The 17,834-nt window shown below is 44.6% G+C and overlaps 1 protein-coding gene across 9 annotated transcripts in view; it reads right to left on the minus strand.

Annotated features, from left to right (window-relative positions):
• Window positions 1-3,435: 3,435 nt before the first annotated feature.
• PCDH15 (protocadherin related 15) overlaps window positions 3,436-17,834 on the minus strand; it is a 532,955-nt gene continuing 518,556 nt past the window's right edge. For 3 of the 9 annotated variants that reach the window (XM_086900039.1, XM_086900042.1, XM_086900040.1), the window contains 6 exons: window positions 11,957-11,978; window positions 10,606-10,644; window positions 9,833-9,906; window positions 8,826-8,958; window positions 6,474-7,755; window positions 3,630-4,468 (listed from right to left, as the gene is read on the minus strand). In XM_086900039.1, coding sequence (XP_086756165.1) covers window positions 4,389-4,468; window positions 6,474-7,755; window positions 8,826-8,958; window positions 9,833-9,906; window positions 10,606-10,644; window positions 11,957-11,978 — 1,630 coding nt within the window. In that variant the 3' untranslated portion in view covers window positions 3,630-4,388. Of the gene's footprint in view, window positions 4,469-6,252; window positions 7,756-8,825; window positions 8,959-9,832; window positions 9,907-10,605; window positions 10,645-11,956; window positions 11,979-17,834 lie in introns of all 9 variants that reach the window. The other 6 variants (XM_086900046.1, XM_086900044.1, XM_086900045.1 and 3 more) reach the window with 3 other exon arrangements.

Here is a 17,834-nt window from a genome sequence, read left to right on the forward strand (position 1 = left end):
CTCTCTCCAGCAGCTCCAGGTCCCTGCTGTGCTGGGCCCCAGGGCTGGGGCAGCTCTGCAGGTGGGGTCTCACCTGAGCACAGGGACAGAGGGGCAGAATCCCCCCCTCCCCTGCTGCCCACACTGGGGGTCAGCCCAGGGCATGGGGGGGGCTCTGGGTCCCAGCTCTCACCCCCAGCACCCCCAGGTCCTTCTCCAGGGCTGCTCATTCCCAGCCTGGATCGATTCCATGGGTTGCCCTGACCCAGGGGCAGCACCAGCACCTGGTCTTGTGAAACCCATGAGATTCCCATGGGCCACTTCTGGAGCTTGTCCAGCTCCCCCTGGGTGGCCCTGTCCTTCAGGAGAGTTTTAAAGTCACCACTTCTGCAGCAACATTTCTGGGGTGAGCAAGTTTGTGCAATTATTATTATCCCTAATTTTAACCTTTCCAATTACAACTGGCATTTACTGGAGTAAACTGCTGGAAAGTGGAGAAGCAATTTCCCAGCCACTGAGAGCATCACACAGAAAGAACTTGGGGACAACCACCACTGTGGCTGTCATGCACTGGGGACTCCTGTAAATATCAAGAGATATTCCCTTGGAATGTGTGACAGTTCCCAGGAAGCATTTCCATGGCCCAAACCAGCCCATTCCAACTGGGTGTTTTCACACCATTTGCTAAAAAATCACATTTCCTTTTTTCCAATCCGTTTTCCATTTTGCTGACTGTTTTCCAGGTTCTGGAAGGATTCAAGCTGTGATGGATGGGAGGATGCTGAGTGACTGTGCTGGGACATTTCTGCCAGCAGACAGATACTTGTAACCTACCACGACCACACTGTCCTTTCCCTTGCTCCAAATCCTGGGTGAATGACTCCCCACTATTAATACGAAAATATTTACTGTTTTATTTCCCAGCAGATCCCTGACAGATCTGTGAGGCTTTCTTTATAGCCTTGCTCATGGTAGTAAATCCTTAAACAAGGGAGAAAATATAAATATTTCCATTTTTCACCTTGCTTTCTTTTTCCCCTCCCAGTGGGAATTACATTGCCCTGTCACAACCCCAGAATTTCTCATTTGTATCTTCTCTGGTCTGAAAATGTACCGGATGCTGTGCTAAGCCACAAAATCCTACTTGGAGGAGTGTAGGAATTAAATCAGTGTCAGGAGGGGTGATTATCACCTTGATCCGCCAGCGAGTGCTTCTGCCACTTGGGGGAAGCTGCTCGTGCCTTGCCTCAGCCCGACAAATTTTGGTGCTTAAATAGCTGTAAATTACATCCCAAGGCACAGATCTGGAATTCTCCTCCCTGTATCCAAAGCTGGGCTAATGCCTTGCTTCCCAAAGGGAAATAAAAGGGATTTTTTTTTACTGGCTCGATTTGTGAGGTTCCTGCTGTTGGTTCTGGCTCCCAGCACCTGCTCACAGCCTAAGAGTTATTCATGGCATAGCATCCCCAGAAGGCAAAGTTTGGAATTCTGTATAAATTGTCAGGATGACACCCCCAGAAAATAAAAGAGAAAAAAATACCCCCCCCACCCCCAAATCTTGTACCCCTGAGAAAGATTTCCCCACAGTATTCCAATTTTAAAAGTTTAAATAAAATCTAGTTAATTTTAGATAACACAGACCCCATTGCTGAAAAAAGGGGGAATTCTGATCTCTGCATTGTAGGAGAAGCTCTGAGCACCTGGACAACACAAAGAAGCTGGTGGGGATGGAATTTCCCTTGGATAAGCATGGATGTCACTACTGACCACCAGTGTCCAGCCCTAGGATCCTTCTCAGAGCTACAGGTGCTGTAGTTGTTTTAGAAATAAAGAAACAACTTCTGTTTTCCCTCAGAAAATTGGGAGAAAATGTTCTTCTAAAAAGCACATGACCCTAATGAATATCAGGAACAGAACTGACAGACTTTGCAATAAAAGTGAGGCAGTGAAATAATAACAGTGTCTTAAACAGGATTAAAATATAACATTTTACTTGTTATTTCAAAGAATAGATTTCTTTTTTTTTTTTCTTCCATCAGTCTTATCTGAATGTCCAGCCTCCAGCTTAACTCCAACTTTTAGTGCCAGTCCCAAGTGCAAATATTTCAGGAAAAAGGAATTAGGGAAAAGAAACATCTTTTTGTTTGTTTTTTCCCACATGTGAGAGGCTACAGTGTATTTCTCATGCCTGAAAACAAGCACCATTGCTCGAAATATTTGGTCAGAAACCTCAGCTTGAGAAGGAGGTATTGGACAGAGAAGTCAAATCAACACCACATGCAGTCAGCTCCCAAAGACAAATATTCCCAGGGATCTGCTGGGGGAGAACCTGGGCAAAGGGAAAACCAACCCAACCACAGCAGTACAAAGTCCTTTTACTGCCAGAGCAGGTCCATCTCCATGCCCAGACCTCGTGGTGAGGCCTCAGCTGTGGAATGGGGAGAGAATGGTGATGCCAATCTCTCCCTTGCCAATTACACACATTTATCTGTTGGCTCTTCCAATCTTTCCAGAGGAATCCAGGTTGTTCACACAATTGGTTTGATTTTACCCCAAAAAAAGTCTGCACAACACAACAGGACACTTTTCTCATGTGAATGTGGCTCCGCTTTTTTCTTTTGCTGCTTCATACTGGAGAAAACCACTTTTCTTTGTCTTTTTTGGGTGTTGTGACAACGAACAGTGAAAATTCTGAACTCCATGCCCAAGCTGTGACAACACACTCAAAACTTCGAGGTAAAACCAGAAATTGTAACCAGGTGCCTGAATTTATGTCATGTAATTCACAGGTAATGAGTACTAAAAGTTTCTGAAACAACTCTGTGTGCATGTCCTGAGACCCTTTGACCTTCCCAGATCTGTGGACGTTCACCTCATAAAATACTCCCTTTTTCTCCTCTTCCCTGTGGGATCCATTTGTCTTTTCAGCACGTTTGTGTTCGAAGTTACCAAAGTGGAATGGTGATGGCACCACTTAACCCACCAGCCAGCTGGGCTTGGGAATGGATCCATCCTCTTCCCATTAATCCCTCTTTAGTGCCTCCCGCTATCACACGCTCATGGATCATCCTGCTTTATTCCAGAGGAACACAGCCATAGGATGACAATTAGTGATAGAGCATAAAAGCTGGAGCTAAAGACCATGGAAAGAAGGAAACAGAACTGATGTGAGAAGAGATGAAAAGATGAAAAATTGACCAGAGAAGAAAACTGGAACGAGCTAATTTACAAAAGAAAATGAACAAACCACAGCCAGGTAGCTCTGAAGAAGATTAATTGCTACACATTCCCTTCCTCTTTGCAATTTTTATCTTATTTCAGCTTCTCTTGCACTTTCCTAAGTGGCAGTGCTGTAAGCGCAGGAACTTTGATTCCATAACTTTGCCAGCTGGGCGTTGTTTGCATAAATTGCCCTGACTTTGGAATTGGAACTCAAATTCCAGCAGCAGCCGAGGATTTGCTCCATTGACTTGGATGGGTTTATTTTTAATTTATTACTCTGAGGTCAGAAGGCAGAGCTCCGGATATAAATCTTGAACATAAATAGACAATTCCCAAAACTAGACAGTAGAGCCACAAGTATCATACAGAAAAACAAACCCAGGCAGGTATAGAACCGTCTGGAGGGTTAAACCAAAGGGAACTGTGCATTTATTAGTAGTTTACTGTTTATTAAACAAGAACTCCAGATCCAAAAAGAACTCATTAATTGAAACCAAGTAGTGTTTAGTGAAATGGGAGCCTGTCAGAACTGGGTTGGGGAATGGGTCGGTCCAAATGCGAGTGCAAATTTTGTCTGGGAATTTTAAAGCGTGCCGTTTGTCGTGGACAACGGATGTGCACCATACAAACTCCGTACATCTGCCCCTGGGTGACAATAAAAAGCGCAGTTTATTATAAACCGAAGTAAAAATGAAAATAAAAAAATCAACTAAAATCACAGTTTTGTCATTGGTATGTGGAGGTTGTTCCAAGGGCCCATCCAGAGCTCCTCCTCATCGGACTGTGTGTGTTCACTGTGCGACTCCAAGGGCTCCTTGACTTCCTCGTGGTCAACAACTGATTCCTGCTCATCTGTGCTTTTCAGTTTGGCCGCCCCGGCCTTTGTCACTGCATTTTTGCCCCCTATAGTAGAGGAAAAGGACACACTGCACGGCCTGGAGTTCATTTTGTCACTCGGGGATGGTCCCTTGGACAACGTGTTCAGTGGGACGCTCTCCTCGTGTGTCACCGCCAGCTTGTCCAGTTTCTTGAACTGCTTCCCCAGCCTCACCGGGGACGCGACTTTTAAGTTATTGCCGAGGCAGCCGCGGCGGGTGCGGACCACGGAGCCGTTCTGGGCGACGTAGATGTTGCTGTTGCCGTTGGCCTGGAAGCCAGGGTTGCTCAGCCGGTTCCTCTGGCTGGGGTCAGGAGCGCTCTCCTCGCCCGTGGAGCTGGTCTCGTACTCCGGGTCCACTACCAACTTGATCCTCTTCTTTTTGGCCCACTGTTGGACAACAAAAAGAAATGTCAGGGCAACCCAGCACTGTTTTGTCATTTCCCTGCCCTTTCTGTTCATTGATTAATAGCTCTCATCAATTCTTATGAATTTTGCATCTTTCCCCTTGGGATGTGTGCAGAAACTGGAGGGCCCTGAGAAGGAAGCTACTGTGTGAGAGATACCTTCAAGAAAAGATTCCGAAGTGTAAATTCTAGGAAGGCCTTGGAAGTTTTTTTTCCCTTGCATTGTGAATTCTGTACACTGGGCAGCTTTGCTTTGTGTGCATCACACATCCAGCAGAGAAAATCCCGGGACATACACCAGGGAAAATCTCAGGCACAGTGCTGGCAAAACTGTCTGGTTACAAAAGAGAACAGCTTCATGTAAGGCTTTGTGACTGTTCCAGACAGGTGGGATCAGTGGAAATGCTCAGGAAGATGCTGGAGAAAGCAGGCTTTAGGTTTATATAACTTATATATTTTTTAAAAAAATTAATGCAAACAATTTCCACACTGCTGTGACTTTGTAGCAGCAGTGATTCCTCTATGGTGAGCACACAACCCCCACTAGTTATTATAATTTATAATTGATCTTTTAAAAATAAATGCCTCCTTGCAGCACACTGAAAAGAGCTATTACCCTTCTTGAATGAATAATGCAAACACTAAGATGCCATCACATTTAACAGCCACTGCAAAACACACACAGGAATGTGAGAAAAGCCAGTTTTTAGAGAGAGAAAATCATACAAGGTACAAATAGGTGATTAGTCTTCAGCTTTTGAGAAGTTACACTTGGTAAAAATTACTAAGATGACTATTTTATTGTTCCTGGCAAAGACAGGCAATGTTCTTTACATGAATATATTCCAGTGGATCTATTCCTGTTTAGTTTAAGTGGGATTTACATTAAAACATTGTGTGCAGCTACGACGTTGTGCTGTGTGGGGGCACAACGGGGCAGCTAAGTGACCATGGATTGAGTTCAAAGAGATGTTAGAATAAAATAGAATAAAATAGAATAAAATAGAATAAAATAGAATAAAATAGAATAGAATAGAATAAAATAAAATAAAATAAAATAAAATAAAATAAAATAAAATAAAATAAAATAAAATAAAATAAAATAAAATAAAATAAAATAAAATAAAGCCACTGTACTGTGATAGACAGGAAAGTCAGAGGTTGGGAAATGTAAACCATTTCCTTTCCTGACCCAGCTCACTCCTGCCTCAGCATTTTTGGCTTGTGCATCATTGGTGTCTGCAACCTGAATCTGTGATCCAGAAACAGCCCAATCCCAGCTCTCCCAGTTATCCCCTGCAATTTTGGGAATGTTGTTTTGTTGCAGCTCCACTTGTCCTCCCTGCAAACAGAGCTGACCTTGACAGCAGAGAACTTACCTGAAGATTAGCAAATGTATTAATACAATATTAATGTATAAAATGAAAACATGGATGATTTTTAAATCTTTACATCCTCCCCCTCATCATTCCCATTCTTCCCTAAATCCCAAGTTTCACTGCTCCATGAAAACTAAACTTTCTATATCTGAGTACATCTACAGTGTGTGTGTATATATATATATATGTGTATGTATATAAATATATGTATCCACAGGGCTGGAATTAGCTTGGTTTTCCACAGTTCTCTCCCAAGGACAGTGAAAAGCTGGATCATTACGCTTTGCCCTTTCCTTTTGGCTGTCTCCAGCTCATCAGTATTGCTTAGGAAAGACCACACAGAAGGCACAGCAAACAAAGCCACTCCTCACTGCAAACCACCACCTACTGTCACTCCTCTTTAAAAGGAGGTGGAATCACCCGTGGCCTCTGGCTCCGTAATTCCAGTACCCAAGGGCTCATCTGACTTGGCCTGGCTGCTTTCCTGGGACACCTTTTTCCTTGTTTTCATTCCTTTCCTGTTGGTGTCAGAGCTCTGAGTCTCAGTCTCAGGGGATGTGGCAGTTTTCCCAGACACGGCACTACCTGAGCTTTTTGTCCCTGTGGTACCTTTGGAAGTTGCACTGTCTAGGCAAGAAGATTCATTCTTACTGGTAGTGTCTCTGTCACTGTCCTCTGGATCAACCTCTTCCTCACTTTCCTCCTCGCTGTCCTCACCAGGAGCAGCTGAGTGTCCTCCCTTGCCCTTTCCAGCAGCTTTTGCATCGGCAGTTTTAGAAACTGCCTTGTTTGAGTTATCTGCTGTCTCCTCTGCCTCTTCCTCTTCTTCTGACACCTCTTCTATGGTGTCCTCTATTTCCACACTGGCAGAGGAGGTTTTGCTCTTGTAGCTGGATCCTGAGGTTTTCTTGTAGCTCGTATCCCTGTCACTACCTGAGGCAGTGGAGCTCACAGATTTCTGGCTGGAGCGTTTGCCACGGGAGCTGCCTGCCCTGCTTTTTACACTGGACATTTCTGTGCTTCTCCTGCTGCTGGACTCACTGGTCCCTGACCTGCTGTAGGAGCTCCGTGTGGATGAGCTCTTGGACAGGCTGCCGTCCTCATCGCTCTCAGAGTCTTCCTCATCATCATCCTCTTCCGATGAGTCCTCCTCTGACTCACTGCTGGAGCTGGATTCAGAGTCCTCATCAGAATCCTCCAAATCCCCAGTTTCCTCATCTGAGTCCACGGTGCTTTCTGTGGCCTCATCCTGATCCAGGGTTATTTTCAAGTAGTCTTTGTCTTCTGACTCAGAGCCGGAGCTGCTGCTCTTCTCAGAGGACTCATCCGAGGTGCGCCTCCTCCTCTTCTTCCTCCTCTTCTCATAGTCACTGTCCTCCTGCTCACTCTCTGCCGTGATACTGATTGAAACTCCCGACTTGGCTTCATCCCTTTCAGACCCTTCCTCTCCACGTGCCTTGTCAAGGCCCTCCTGTAGTTTCCTGGAGACGCTGATGCGCTTCAACACGTGGTTTAGTTTTCTCATGGAGGGCCTGTCATCTGTGGATTTCTGGAAGTAGCTTCCCCTGATCATCATGGGTTTGTCCCCGTCTGCTTGGCGAGCTGACAGCAGCTTGGCATAGCTGGAATCTTTCCTGCCTTTTACTTTCTGCAGGATCATTGGGAATATCTTTGCTTTCTTCCACCGGGAACGGGCAGACTCAGCTCTTCCTACGGGTTTGTGGGCACTGACTGCCACACGACTTAAATTCATCACTGCCTTTATCCTCCTTTTTCCCTGGCTGCTCCTAAATCCTCTTCCAGGACCCTGGCTGAGATCCATCCCAACACCTACAGGTCTCCCTTCCATTTGAGGCCCTCTGCTGGGAGGGCCTCTGACTGGACTCATGCCCTGCAAATTATGAAAATTAATTGATTACCACTTGAAAGAGAGTTATTGTGAAAACCTGTACCTTAAAATAGGTTAAGAAAAGATGCAACATTTATTTCCCGGCATCAAAATGAACTTACCTGTCTTAGAACAGTTTTCTTACCAAAGTTATGGGAAACGTTTTTGAATTTTAGAAATGTAGAAAGTTCTAAAATAGGCTGGAAATGCACAACTACCTGACTCTGAAATGGAGAAAACAATGAAATGTTCTGTCTTCTCATTTAATAATGGATTAAGATTGGGCATTTATGAAAATTGGACATTTCTTTCTCAAAAGAAACATTTACATTGACTGTCTTCTTATTGCCACTGACATTTTAAATTTTTTTTAGATTTCATTGTCAACTTTAGGACAAATGAGTTCAGGTACTGCTTTGAAATCCATCATTTATAGGAAGAATAGTACTAATAGACTTGTACAGTCATGTGGTTTTAATTGGAAAGAACCTTAGAGCCCATCCAGTCCCACCCCCTGCCATGGGCAGGGACACCTTCCACTGTCCCAGGCTGCTCCAAGCCCCAAGTCCAACCTGGCCTTGGACACTTCCAGGGATCCAGGGGCAGCCACAGCTTCTCTGGGCACCCTGTGCCAGGGCCTGCCCACCCTCCCAGGGAACAATTCCTTCCCAATATCCAACCTAAAGTTTCTCTTTTTCAGTCTTTAGCCATTCTTCTTGTCCTGTCACCTCAGTTCCTGCTAAAGAGTCCTCCAGCTCTCTTGTAGGCCCCTACAAATACTGGAAGGTTTCCTTATTTGGTAATGATAAAAAATTAAATTACCTAAGTGGATTTTTCTTTGAACTAAAAACAGATATGGATACTAACAGAAACTTGGCAATTCTTTTTTGTGCCTAGAAAACAAAAGGAATTTAATGCTGACAAACTTTACGGGTCACCAGAAGGGCCAAAATGCTTAACACTGATCTATAAAAATCCCAGTTCTAATCAGTTCCAGTGCACAACTGATGAGGTTTGGTGGCCCTTCAAGCTGTTAAAGGGACAGAATGATCCCTCCAGAGTTTGTTTCTTACCTCCTCTGCTGCTGGCCCGTGGGGACTGTAGTAGTAGCCACCATCACTCTCCACCACGACCTCGCCATACTCGTCGTACATGCCCGACGGGGACAGCAGGCGCCGGCGGCTCCCGTACTGCGGCAGCTCGTACCTGCCAGAGACACCACAGCTCCTCAGGATGGGCCTAGACGTGCTCACACCTCTCATCACACAGCCAGCAGTGCACATGCTCGCATCCAGAGGGATGGGAATGGCTTTCCTTGTTCTTCTCGCTCCTTTTTTTTCCCTTAGTGGCACCCAAATCCCAGACATCCTTCTGCTCCAACAGCCACAAGCCCCTTAGGGTAACCTGAATTTTGAGGTCTGTTGGATCAGTCAAGGGCTCTCTAAGTACATCAGCCTTCCTTCAATCCACCTGAATTTTTTGGGGGGATCTTTCTTGATAATCATAGAATGAAAGAGTAGCTTCTCTGGGATCAGTTCTGGAGAATGCCAGCAGTAATTCCTGAAGAGCCTGCAGTCCAATGGGCTTTATCAGAACAAGGTAGGATGGGGTTTCCTGAGGGAAATTCAAAAGGGCACCAGGCAGGATGGTGTTTTCTGAGGGAAATTTAGAAAGCCACATGGCAGAATAGTGTTTTTTGAGGGGAATTTAGAAGTCCAACAGCTGGCTGGAAACGGGGAGAAGAAAGGATTAATCCCTGAACTCATGAGGGGAGGAGGTGATAGAAATTAATCTCCCAGGAAGCACAAATACACACACAAAGGATATAAACCCAGCATGAGGAACGGGATTGTGCACTCTGTAAGTGGAATAATGACATTCCTGAAGAAGCAGGGAATTATCACACACCCCCCCTTAACCTCTGAAAAGAGTTTTGTTGTTGGTTCACGCCTTTGTGGACACAAAGATTAAAGTAATCCTGAGGTGAAGGGAAGTCCCACGATTAAGTGCTGGAATAATAAACATCACCAGCTTGGAAAAGCAGCACTTTCAGAAATAAAGAAGAAAAATGGAACTATACCCGTGCTCATAACTGTAGTAATCCTGGCCATAGTATTCCTGCCCTGGATCAATTCCAGACTCCATACTCAACTCCTGGAAAAGAGAAACACTGATTGAATGCAAACAGTGTGAAAAAGGCCCAAATGTAATTACTGATTTTATTATTCTTTATGATGTAATTACTTCTTCTGACTGCAGAAATGATCCCCATCCTGTAGCACAAAAATACCTACATCTCACATCTTTGCTCTTATTGCTTATTCTGGAAAAAAATTTTGGGCCTAAAAGATTGGAAATAGAAAGATTTGCAGTTGCACTGCACAGCAAGGTGCTAAAGCTTCCAACACCAACTGCTCAGCTCAGCTCCAGCTGCAGTAATCCATCAGCAGCTGACTTACACATGGGAAAATCAGATAGCAGTTGGAGAGCAATAGAACCATTGTGTCTGGAAATCTGAAACTGTGGGATGAAGCCGGTGGAAGCCACTGAAAGACAATCATGGGGAAAATCACAGATCCCAGAGTGGTTTGGAAGAGATCATAAAGCCCATCCAGTCCCACCTAGCCCAGGTTGCTCCAAGCCCCATCCAACCTGGCCTTGGAAGTACCAAGATGCAGTAAATTTAAGGTACTTAATTAAAGTAACATAACTGGGCTTACAATACCGGAACTTTGCTTTTTATCTAAGAACCAGGGGGGGAAATTACCTGAGAGAGGCAAGTTCTTATTAGAAAATGATGTAAAATCCATTTCAAAACTTATAGAACAATTAAGAAATTAAAAATGGTGGTACCTCTGGTCTGAGAAGAGAAGGTCTCAGCAATTGCTGCTGCTACAAAAGGAAATGAGAAAGTGGTTAATTAGGCAGCAACAATTAAAGTGCAGGTGATTGGTGTCTAAGATTAGTACTAAATGCTGAAACCATAGGTCCTTTGGAACTTTTTTATGGCAGGCAGCTGGACACTTCCATACCCTGTGAGAACACTGAGTACCTGACAGTAAAATCCCTTCACAGTCCACCATTTCTTTTGCCTAAATATAAAATCAGCTTCCCATTTTTTGTGGTGAGTATCTGACATATTTAACTCAAGAACTTCTACCAGAGGACAAGAGAACTAAATCCTGTATTTAAATTGGGAGACACAAACCAGCTGTGCAGAGAGGAAAAAAACCAAAACCAGCAAATATCAACCTTTATGATAGAAAAGTATTTTGGAGAACTTTCCAATTATTGAGATTGTACTGAAGGAAACTCTTCTCCCTTATTCATTTCTGGAGATAATGATACTTCAGGAGCAGCAGGGAAGGTCCGTGGAGCCCCATCCCTGCCTGGCAGGTGATTGGGTGTGACACTGGAAAACACAGCGGGCGTGGAGAGAATTCCCTGGGAAGCTGCTTCTGGCAGCTGGTTAAACAGCAATCTCCCAGCCTGGAGGTCACACTCCTGCCACAATGGATCTCAGCACCCAGGGGATCTATGGCTCATAAACTTACTGAATCACTTTCAATCTCTGGTCTCTAAAGCACTCAGTACTCCTAAGTTCCACAACACACAATCCCAGAATGGTTTGGGTTGTGAGGGACCTTAAAACTCAGCTCATCTTACTCCCTGCTATGACAGGGACACTGTCCACTATCCCAGGGTGATCCAAGACCCATCCAGCCTGGCCTTGGACACTTCCAGGGGTCCAGGGGCAGCCACAGCTCCTCTGGGCACCCTGTGCCAGGACCCCACCACCCTCACAGTGAACAATTCCTTTTAAATATCCTACCTAAATTCCCCCTGTGTCAGTCTGAACCCATTCCCTGTGTCCTGTCACCCCAGTTCCCTATGCAGGGTCCCTCTCCAGCCTCCCTGTATCCCTTCAGGCCCTGGAAGGAGCTGTGAGGTCTCCACACACCCTTCCCTTCTCCAGGCTGAGCAGCCCCAGCTCTCCCAGCCTGGCTCCAGAGGGAAGCTGCTCCAGTCCCCTCAGAAACTTCATAGTCTCCTCTGGACCTACTCCAACAATTCCATTCCCTTCTTATTCTGGGAGAACCAGAACTGTGCACAGAATTCCACATGGGGTCTCACAAGATCAGGGCAGAAGGAAAAGCACATTCGTATCATCAATATTTTAAAGGTAATTGGGCATTGGCCTTACCTCCTGCTGTGCATATCCTCGCCTGGAAGTCAGAAAAAGAAAAGAAATAAATTAGTATAATGCTGTGAGCCTGCACAAAGATGCCCATTGCCATTCTTGCTGGAGAGGGGTGAAAGAGTATGTAATTAGAAATATAATTAGCATGGAAAGAAATACATATCTCTAATACCAAATATGTTTTTCTTTGTGCTTGCTCTGGACACAGGGATTGTTGCATGGGAAAGGCTGGAGAAGCTTTGGGATCTTTTCTTGCTTTAGATTGTGAATGGATGAGGAGAAATCCCCAAGAGCCAGAGAGCCAGAGCATCCAGAGAGACTCAGCACAGGGAAAGGGGGATTGGGAGAGGCCCTGCCCCATCCCCTCCCCACCATCCACAGAGGGACCCCGTTCCCTCACACGTCTGCTCAAGCAGTGGAACAACCTTTCCTACTCCTGGACTTTCTGTATCCATCAGAAATTGCCCTGGAGCTTGCATTACTAATTTCTTGTACCAACATTATCATTCCAATTACACCTTTCCTAACATTTGCTTATTGGGAGGGGAGGTAGATGCCTTTTTTTTTTTTTTTTTGCTATCTGCAGTTATTTTGCCACAGGCTTTGCTCTTCTGATCTTATGGGGAATTTATTGTTGGTTTAATTAATTTTCTTAGAGCCATTCCTGGGCATGACCAATGTATTTATGTCTGTCAAGGTTTCTATTTCCACATTTTGTGGCCGAAAATTGAAATGGTTTAGTCAAAACTAGAGAACAAAAATTTAGACCTTGGAATTTTTCTTAAGGATGAGTCTGGATTATTTTTCTTATGGTTTTTAAGAAGGAAAGGGTAAATGCTCAAAATTATGTTAGGCTTAACCTAGCAGTCATGGGGAAGTCTTTAATTACACTAAATAAATAATAAAGATCAGAGAAATCCTTTTAATTCTTTAATATCTCCATCTCTAAATCTTCCTATTAATATTCAGCACATGGAATTGATTATCAGCATTGAATTAATGCTGTCGCCTATATAATATAAACCTCATGGCCAGCTGAAATGAAGATTTATCATCCAAAGATGATCTGTGACTTTTCAAAGCCCACTTGAGGAATGCTGGATTTACTTTCCATATTGCCTACAACAATCTTCCTATAAAGGAGGTCTGAGGAGGAGGAAGTCTATTAGTCTTAATTGCACTATATTGCAGATTAAAGGCACAATATGAGTAATTCCAATTAAATTTGGAATTCAACTTTCATAAAAATAGCAGTGTGATGAGTTTTGCTGATACTTCTTGAATAGTTTTGTGTGGCCATGATTAGAAGGAACAAAAAGTCCCCAAAAGACATAAAATACCCATTCACTCACTACAGCACAAGGATCTATTCTGGCACAAAGACAAAGGTCAGGACAACATCATTTGTTTCCAGGAAGGAATTAAAGCTGTCCACAGAGGGATGGATTGCTTCTGGGAAATGTTCTCAGCCGGACTTCACTGCAGTCTGGGAATCTTCTGTGTGAAATGGGAAGCAAGGCCATGGAGCCTGTGAGGATGTGGGGTAACTGGACAGCCAGAACACGGAGCTGGGACTTAAGGGGAGAGACAAAGCCAGAATGAACTCACATGGACAAGATGTGCCAACCTTTTACTGCTGAAAGGTTAGAGGAACTGGGATTTGCCTAAAGCAGCATTTCTCCAATTCCTTGCACCCCAACAGGCGTTTGCTCTCCATAACTTAAATCTGTTTTCATAACAAAAGCAGAATCATCACAAATCCCAAGTACTACGTGTACTCCTCAGAGGGAGCAACTACTTATCAGTTTGCCCTGGCTCCTAAAATGAAGACTTTTCCTCCAGTTCAGAGCTGGAACTGAGAACAAATTGGGAAGGAGGATGAGTAATGATAACGCCATGGTTCAATTCCAGCTTTGCACGAAAGAGCTCTCCACTGATGCCATCTCTGCTCCTGCTCAGGACTTGGCCTCATCAAGATGATGATGAAAGCATGAGAGATAAATACAGGGTCACAGGAGGACCCCAACTGACCAAGTCAGACAACCTGGGAGGGGTAAATCATATAAAAATATAAATTATTACAGATGTTCTACTTGCCACCAACTCCTACACTGGATCTAATCCTCTGTAGTGCTGCAGAACTGCAGTACCACAGAATTGTGGAATGGGTTGGGTTGGAAAGGACCTTTATGCTCATCCTCTTCCACCTCCACCCACTTTCCACTATCCCAGGCTGCTCCAAGCCCCTTCCAAATTGGCCTTGGACATTACCAGGGATCCAGGAGCAGCCACAGCTTCTCTGGGCACCCTGTGCCAGGGCCTGCCCACCCTCCCAGGGAACAATTCCTTCCCATCTAAATCTCTTCTCTTTTTCTTTTAAGCATTTTCCCCTGCAGCACCCAGATATCTCAATGGAACAGAATTTCCCTGGTACAGCTTCTTTCCCAGTCTAATAGAGCAATTTTTTAAACAAAACCTATTTCAAAAAGCCAGAAGGAGAAAAAATGTTGCATTATATCCAGACAAAATTCATCCAGTTTTGTAAAGTTTTCAAGTTGATAAAGATTTCCAGAATGACAAAGTAAATGTTCCTCATCAGTGAAGAGTTGATTGCCATGACCCCCTCCCAGACTGTTCTGAAATGATGAAATTAAATATTTAAAGTGGAACTTCTCTGTGATGTCCACTCTTTCTGCTTAAGGAATATCCCAATTAATTGTAGCCAAACTGAACCACTGGAGTTTATGCTGTGAACGACTAAACACCTCAATTTTTGCTATGTGACCTTACATACCACAAAATAAGGTCCTATTTGTGTCATATTTGACTGGGGATGTAAAGATCTGCACAACAGCAGCCATTTACAAGCTCTAACATGGGACTTGGGTACTAAAATTTAAATTTCTGTCTTTGGGGCTGACCCACTCTGAACATGAGCAGCCCAATAATTTTTCATGCCCATCTCAGCTCTCTTCCCACTGTCCCCTCATCAGGAGCATGGGTGGAACACAGAGGGGTACATTTAAGTCATATTACCTCTCTGGCTCTTCAATCCTAAAAATTCTCCACCTAACAGGTGCTGAGCTTTGGAAATATTATTAAAACATTGCAGTTGTGCCATCTTTGGAGAACTGAGCATCAAAAATGTGCACATCTCAGAAATGACACAGGTTCTGTTACAGCAAAAATAGGACAACAGGATAATCCCTCCCCTCACACATTTAGCTACTCCTACAACTACCTTGATTCTACAACCTATCCCAACAAGGGTTTTAAATAAAGGAAAATTCTAATGGTCATCAGAACTTGTGGGATGGAGTTCATGGAGTTTGCACTAGGAGAAAGAAAGAGAAACTACCTTGAGCAGTTTTTGACTGAAGCATCCACACATGTCCTAACTGCAGACTTAAAAAAACCCAACAAACAAACAAAAACAAAGAGAAAAGAGAAAAAGCCAAGCACCATGGAAATGATGAGTCTGATAAACAGTCTGATAAAGAATTAATTACTTTTTTGCTCTGAATTACAGCCTTGATACTGAACTGGAATTTTAGTTTCGCTTCATTAGGTAATATCTGCCTTTCCCAATATGGTTTTTCAAAATTGTCATATTAAACTTTTTAGATTTTGGCAAAGGACTGAAAAGAAACTTGCAAGTTGAACCAAACATTGAAATGCCTAAACTGCTTTTACTTACCATTTTTTCAAAAGACAAGCTAATTTACTTTATATATACATTTGTAATTTACATATTTATGTAAATGTAAAGATCTGATTTAGATGACTGCGAGCATAAAAGATGGTAAGTAAATCCACATTATGTGGATTTTTACAAGTACTTGGAAACCCTTCACCTGGTGACACTAATCAGAGTGACTTTATTACAATTTAATTGAGATGTTTCAGCTTGTGACAGACCAGCATGAAAATTAAAGAAAGAGAGCAACAACATGCACATGGAAAATCATAAAAAACAAGCAACAAATGCTTTGTACATGAAAGGAATTTACAAAATAGAAACTTTTCACATGCAGTTACAATATAAAAAAGAAAATGCAATGGAAGGCAGAAGATGGAGAACAAGAGTGGGGACACAGCCACGTTTGCTGAGAAAACTAGAGCAAACCCTTCTTCTGACTGGAGACAGGAACTGAGCTGCCAGAAAACGTCAGCAGAGCAGAGCCCATGGAGCAGGGAGATGCAGTATGGAATTATGGAATGCCTGGGTTGGAAGGGACCTTAAAGCTCATCCCATGGGCAGGGCCACCATCCCAGGTTTCTCAAGGCCCGTCCAATAACCTGGCTCACCGAAGCTGAGCCTGCTACTCCCAGGCCTTCCTTGCTTTGATGCTCAATATGTGGCAGAAGATTCCTTCCAGGTGGGGTGTTTTATGGGCAAAGCAAGAGATTCCAATCACAGCTGCAGAAAAATCTGACTGATGTTACCTACGGTGAAGGCTGCTTAAAGAAGTATTGAGCCAGCCACCATCTATGCCACATCCTTGAGTAAAAATGGACAGTTTCCCCCAAGAACTTCCAGGAAACAGACTAAGAACCAGAAAGATGTAGTTCTGAGAAAAAGACTTGGAGAATTATATTCTACATCACAAATTTCTGAGTGAACAGGAAGGACAATGTCTCTCCATTTGGGATCGGGAGTGGGTAAGTTGTGTACAGCAGAGAAAAGGGGGAAAGTCGGGACTTCTGGAGAGTCTGAGGAAGAAACTGTGTGCTGCATTAGAGTCCCCCCACTCAAAAAAAGCAGGGAACATCCACCCGTGAGCATTACAGAGCTGTCGATTGGGAGGGGAAGCGTTTCTCCAGCTCCTCCACAACGCAGCTCAAGTTCCCGTTCTGCTGGTTGTGCTCAGCTGCGGCTTCTGGAGCTGGGAGCTCCGGGGTCGGGGCTGGTTTCAGCTTGGGGACGTGCTTGGGCAGCAGGTGGTTCTTGTCTATTTGGCTGTACATGTTGGCCACCGACTTCTCAATGGCAGCCAAATTCTGAATGTTTTTAAGAATTCCTTTGAGCTCCCTGCGCGGAGGAAGCTCTGGCACTGCAGCTGGCGTGGGGACAGCTGGCTGTTTGGCAGGGGATTTGGAATGCTTGGCAGGGGACAGGAGCTGCATGCTAAGAGGAGATGGAGAGGAAGAAGAAGAAGAAGAAGGAAGAGAAACTGCAGGTGGAGGCAGAGGATGTGGTGGCAACAGAGGAGGGGATGGAGGTGGTGGTGGCAGTGGAGGTGGCAGCTGTGGAGGTGGGGGTGGGGGAATTTTAGGCGGATCTGGAATGCTTTCTACATTTTCTTTGGTCTGAGGAGCTAGAAAACTTTGGCAAAGTGGTTTCTTTATCCTAGAAGACGGAGGAGTTGGTTTGCGAGTTGGTGGAGGAGAATGTTCTTGAGGGTCGTCGTGGTGAGTGACGATTACAGAGGGGACCATGGCAGCCTCCGCTTCAACTCCTTCAGCACAAGGTGTTGGAGAGGACAGAGGGGAGGAGCGAAGGTGGGGAGAAGCCACCACACTTTTGGGAGACTGCTCTGGAGCATTCTCTCCCTCCTGGACACCGGTGCTGTGCGTGGGCGACCGTGCGGATTTCACCTCGGGAGATCTGACTTGCTTCATTTCCTGCAGCGCCTCAAACTGCCTTGCCTTCTCCTTCACAGTCAGCTTGGGGCCACTGATCTTTTGGAAGAGTGGACTGCTGACATCGTCACTGCTATCAGGGTTTTCAGCTCCTTCCTCCTTGGCTGTGAGTCTCTGCTGCTGCCACTGGATGGGGTCCATGATAACCGGCCTACCCAGGGACCCTGACATATGCCTCCTGGTCAGGTGAGTGGGCACTGTCCATGCCCGATGGCTGCCCCCAAAAGTGGCCTCTCTC

Source organism: Cyanistes caeruleus, chromosome 8 (assembly GCF_971803275.1).
Source record: "Cyanistes caeruleus chromosome 8, bCyaCae1.hap1.1, whole genome shotgun sequence".
NCBI classification, from domain to species: Eukaryota; Metazoa; Chordata; class Aves; order Passeriformes; family Paridae; genus Cyanistes; species Cyanistes caeruleus.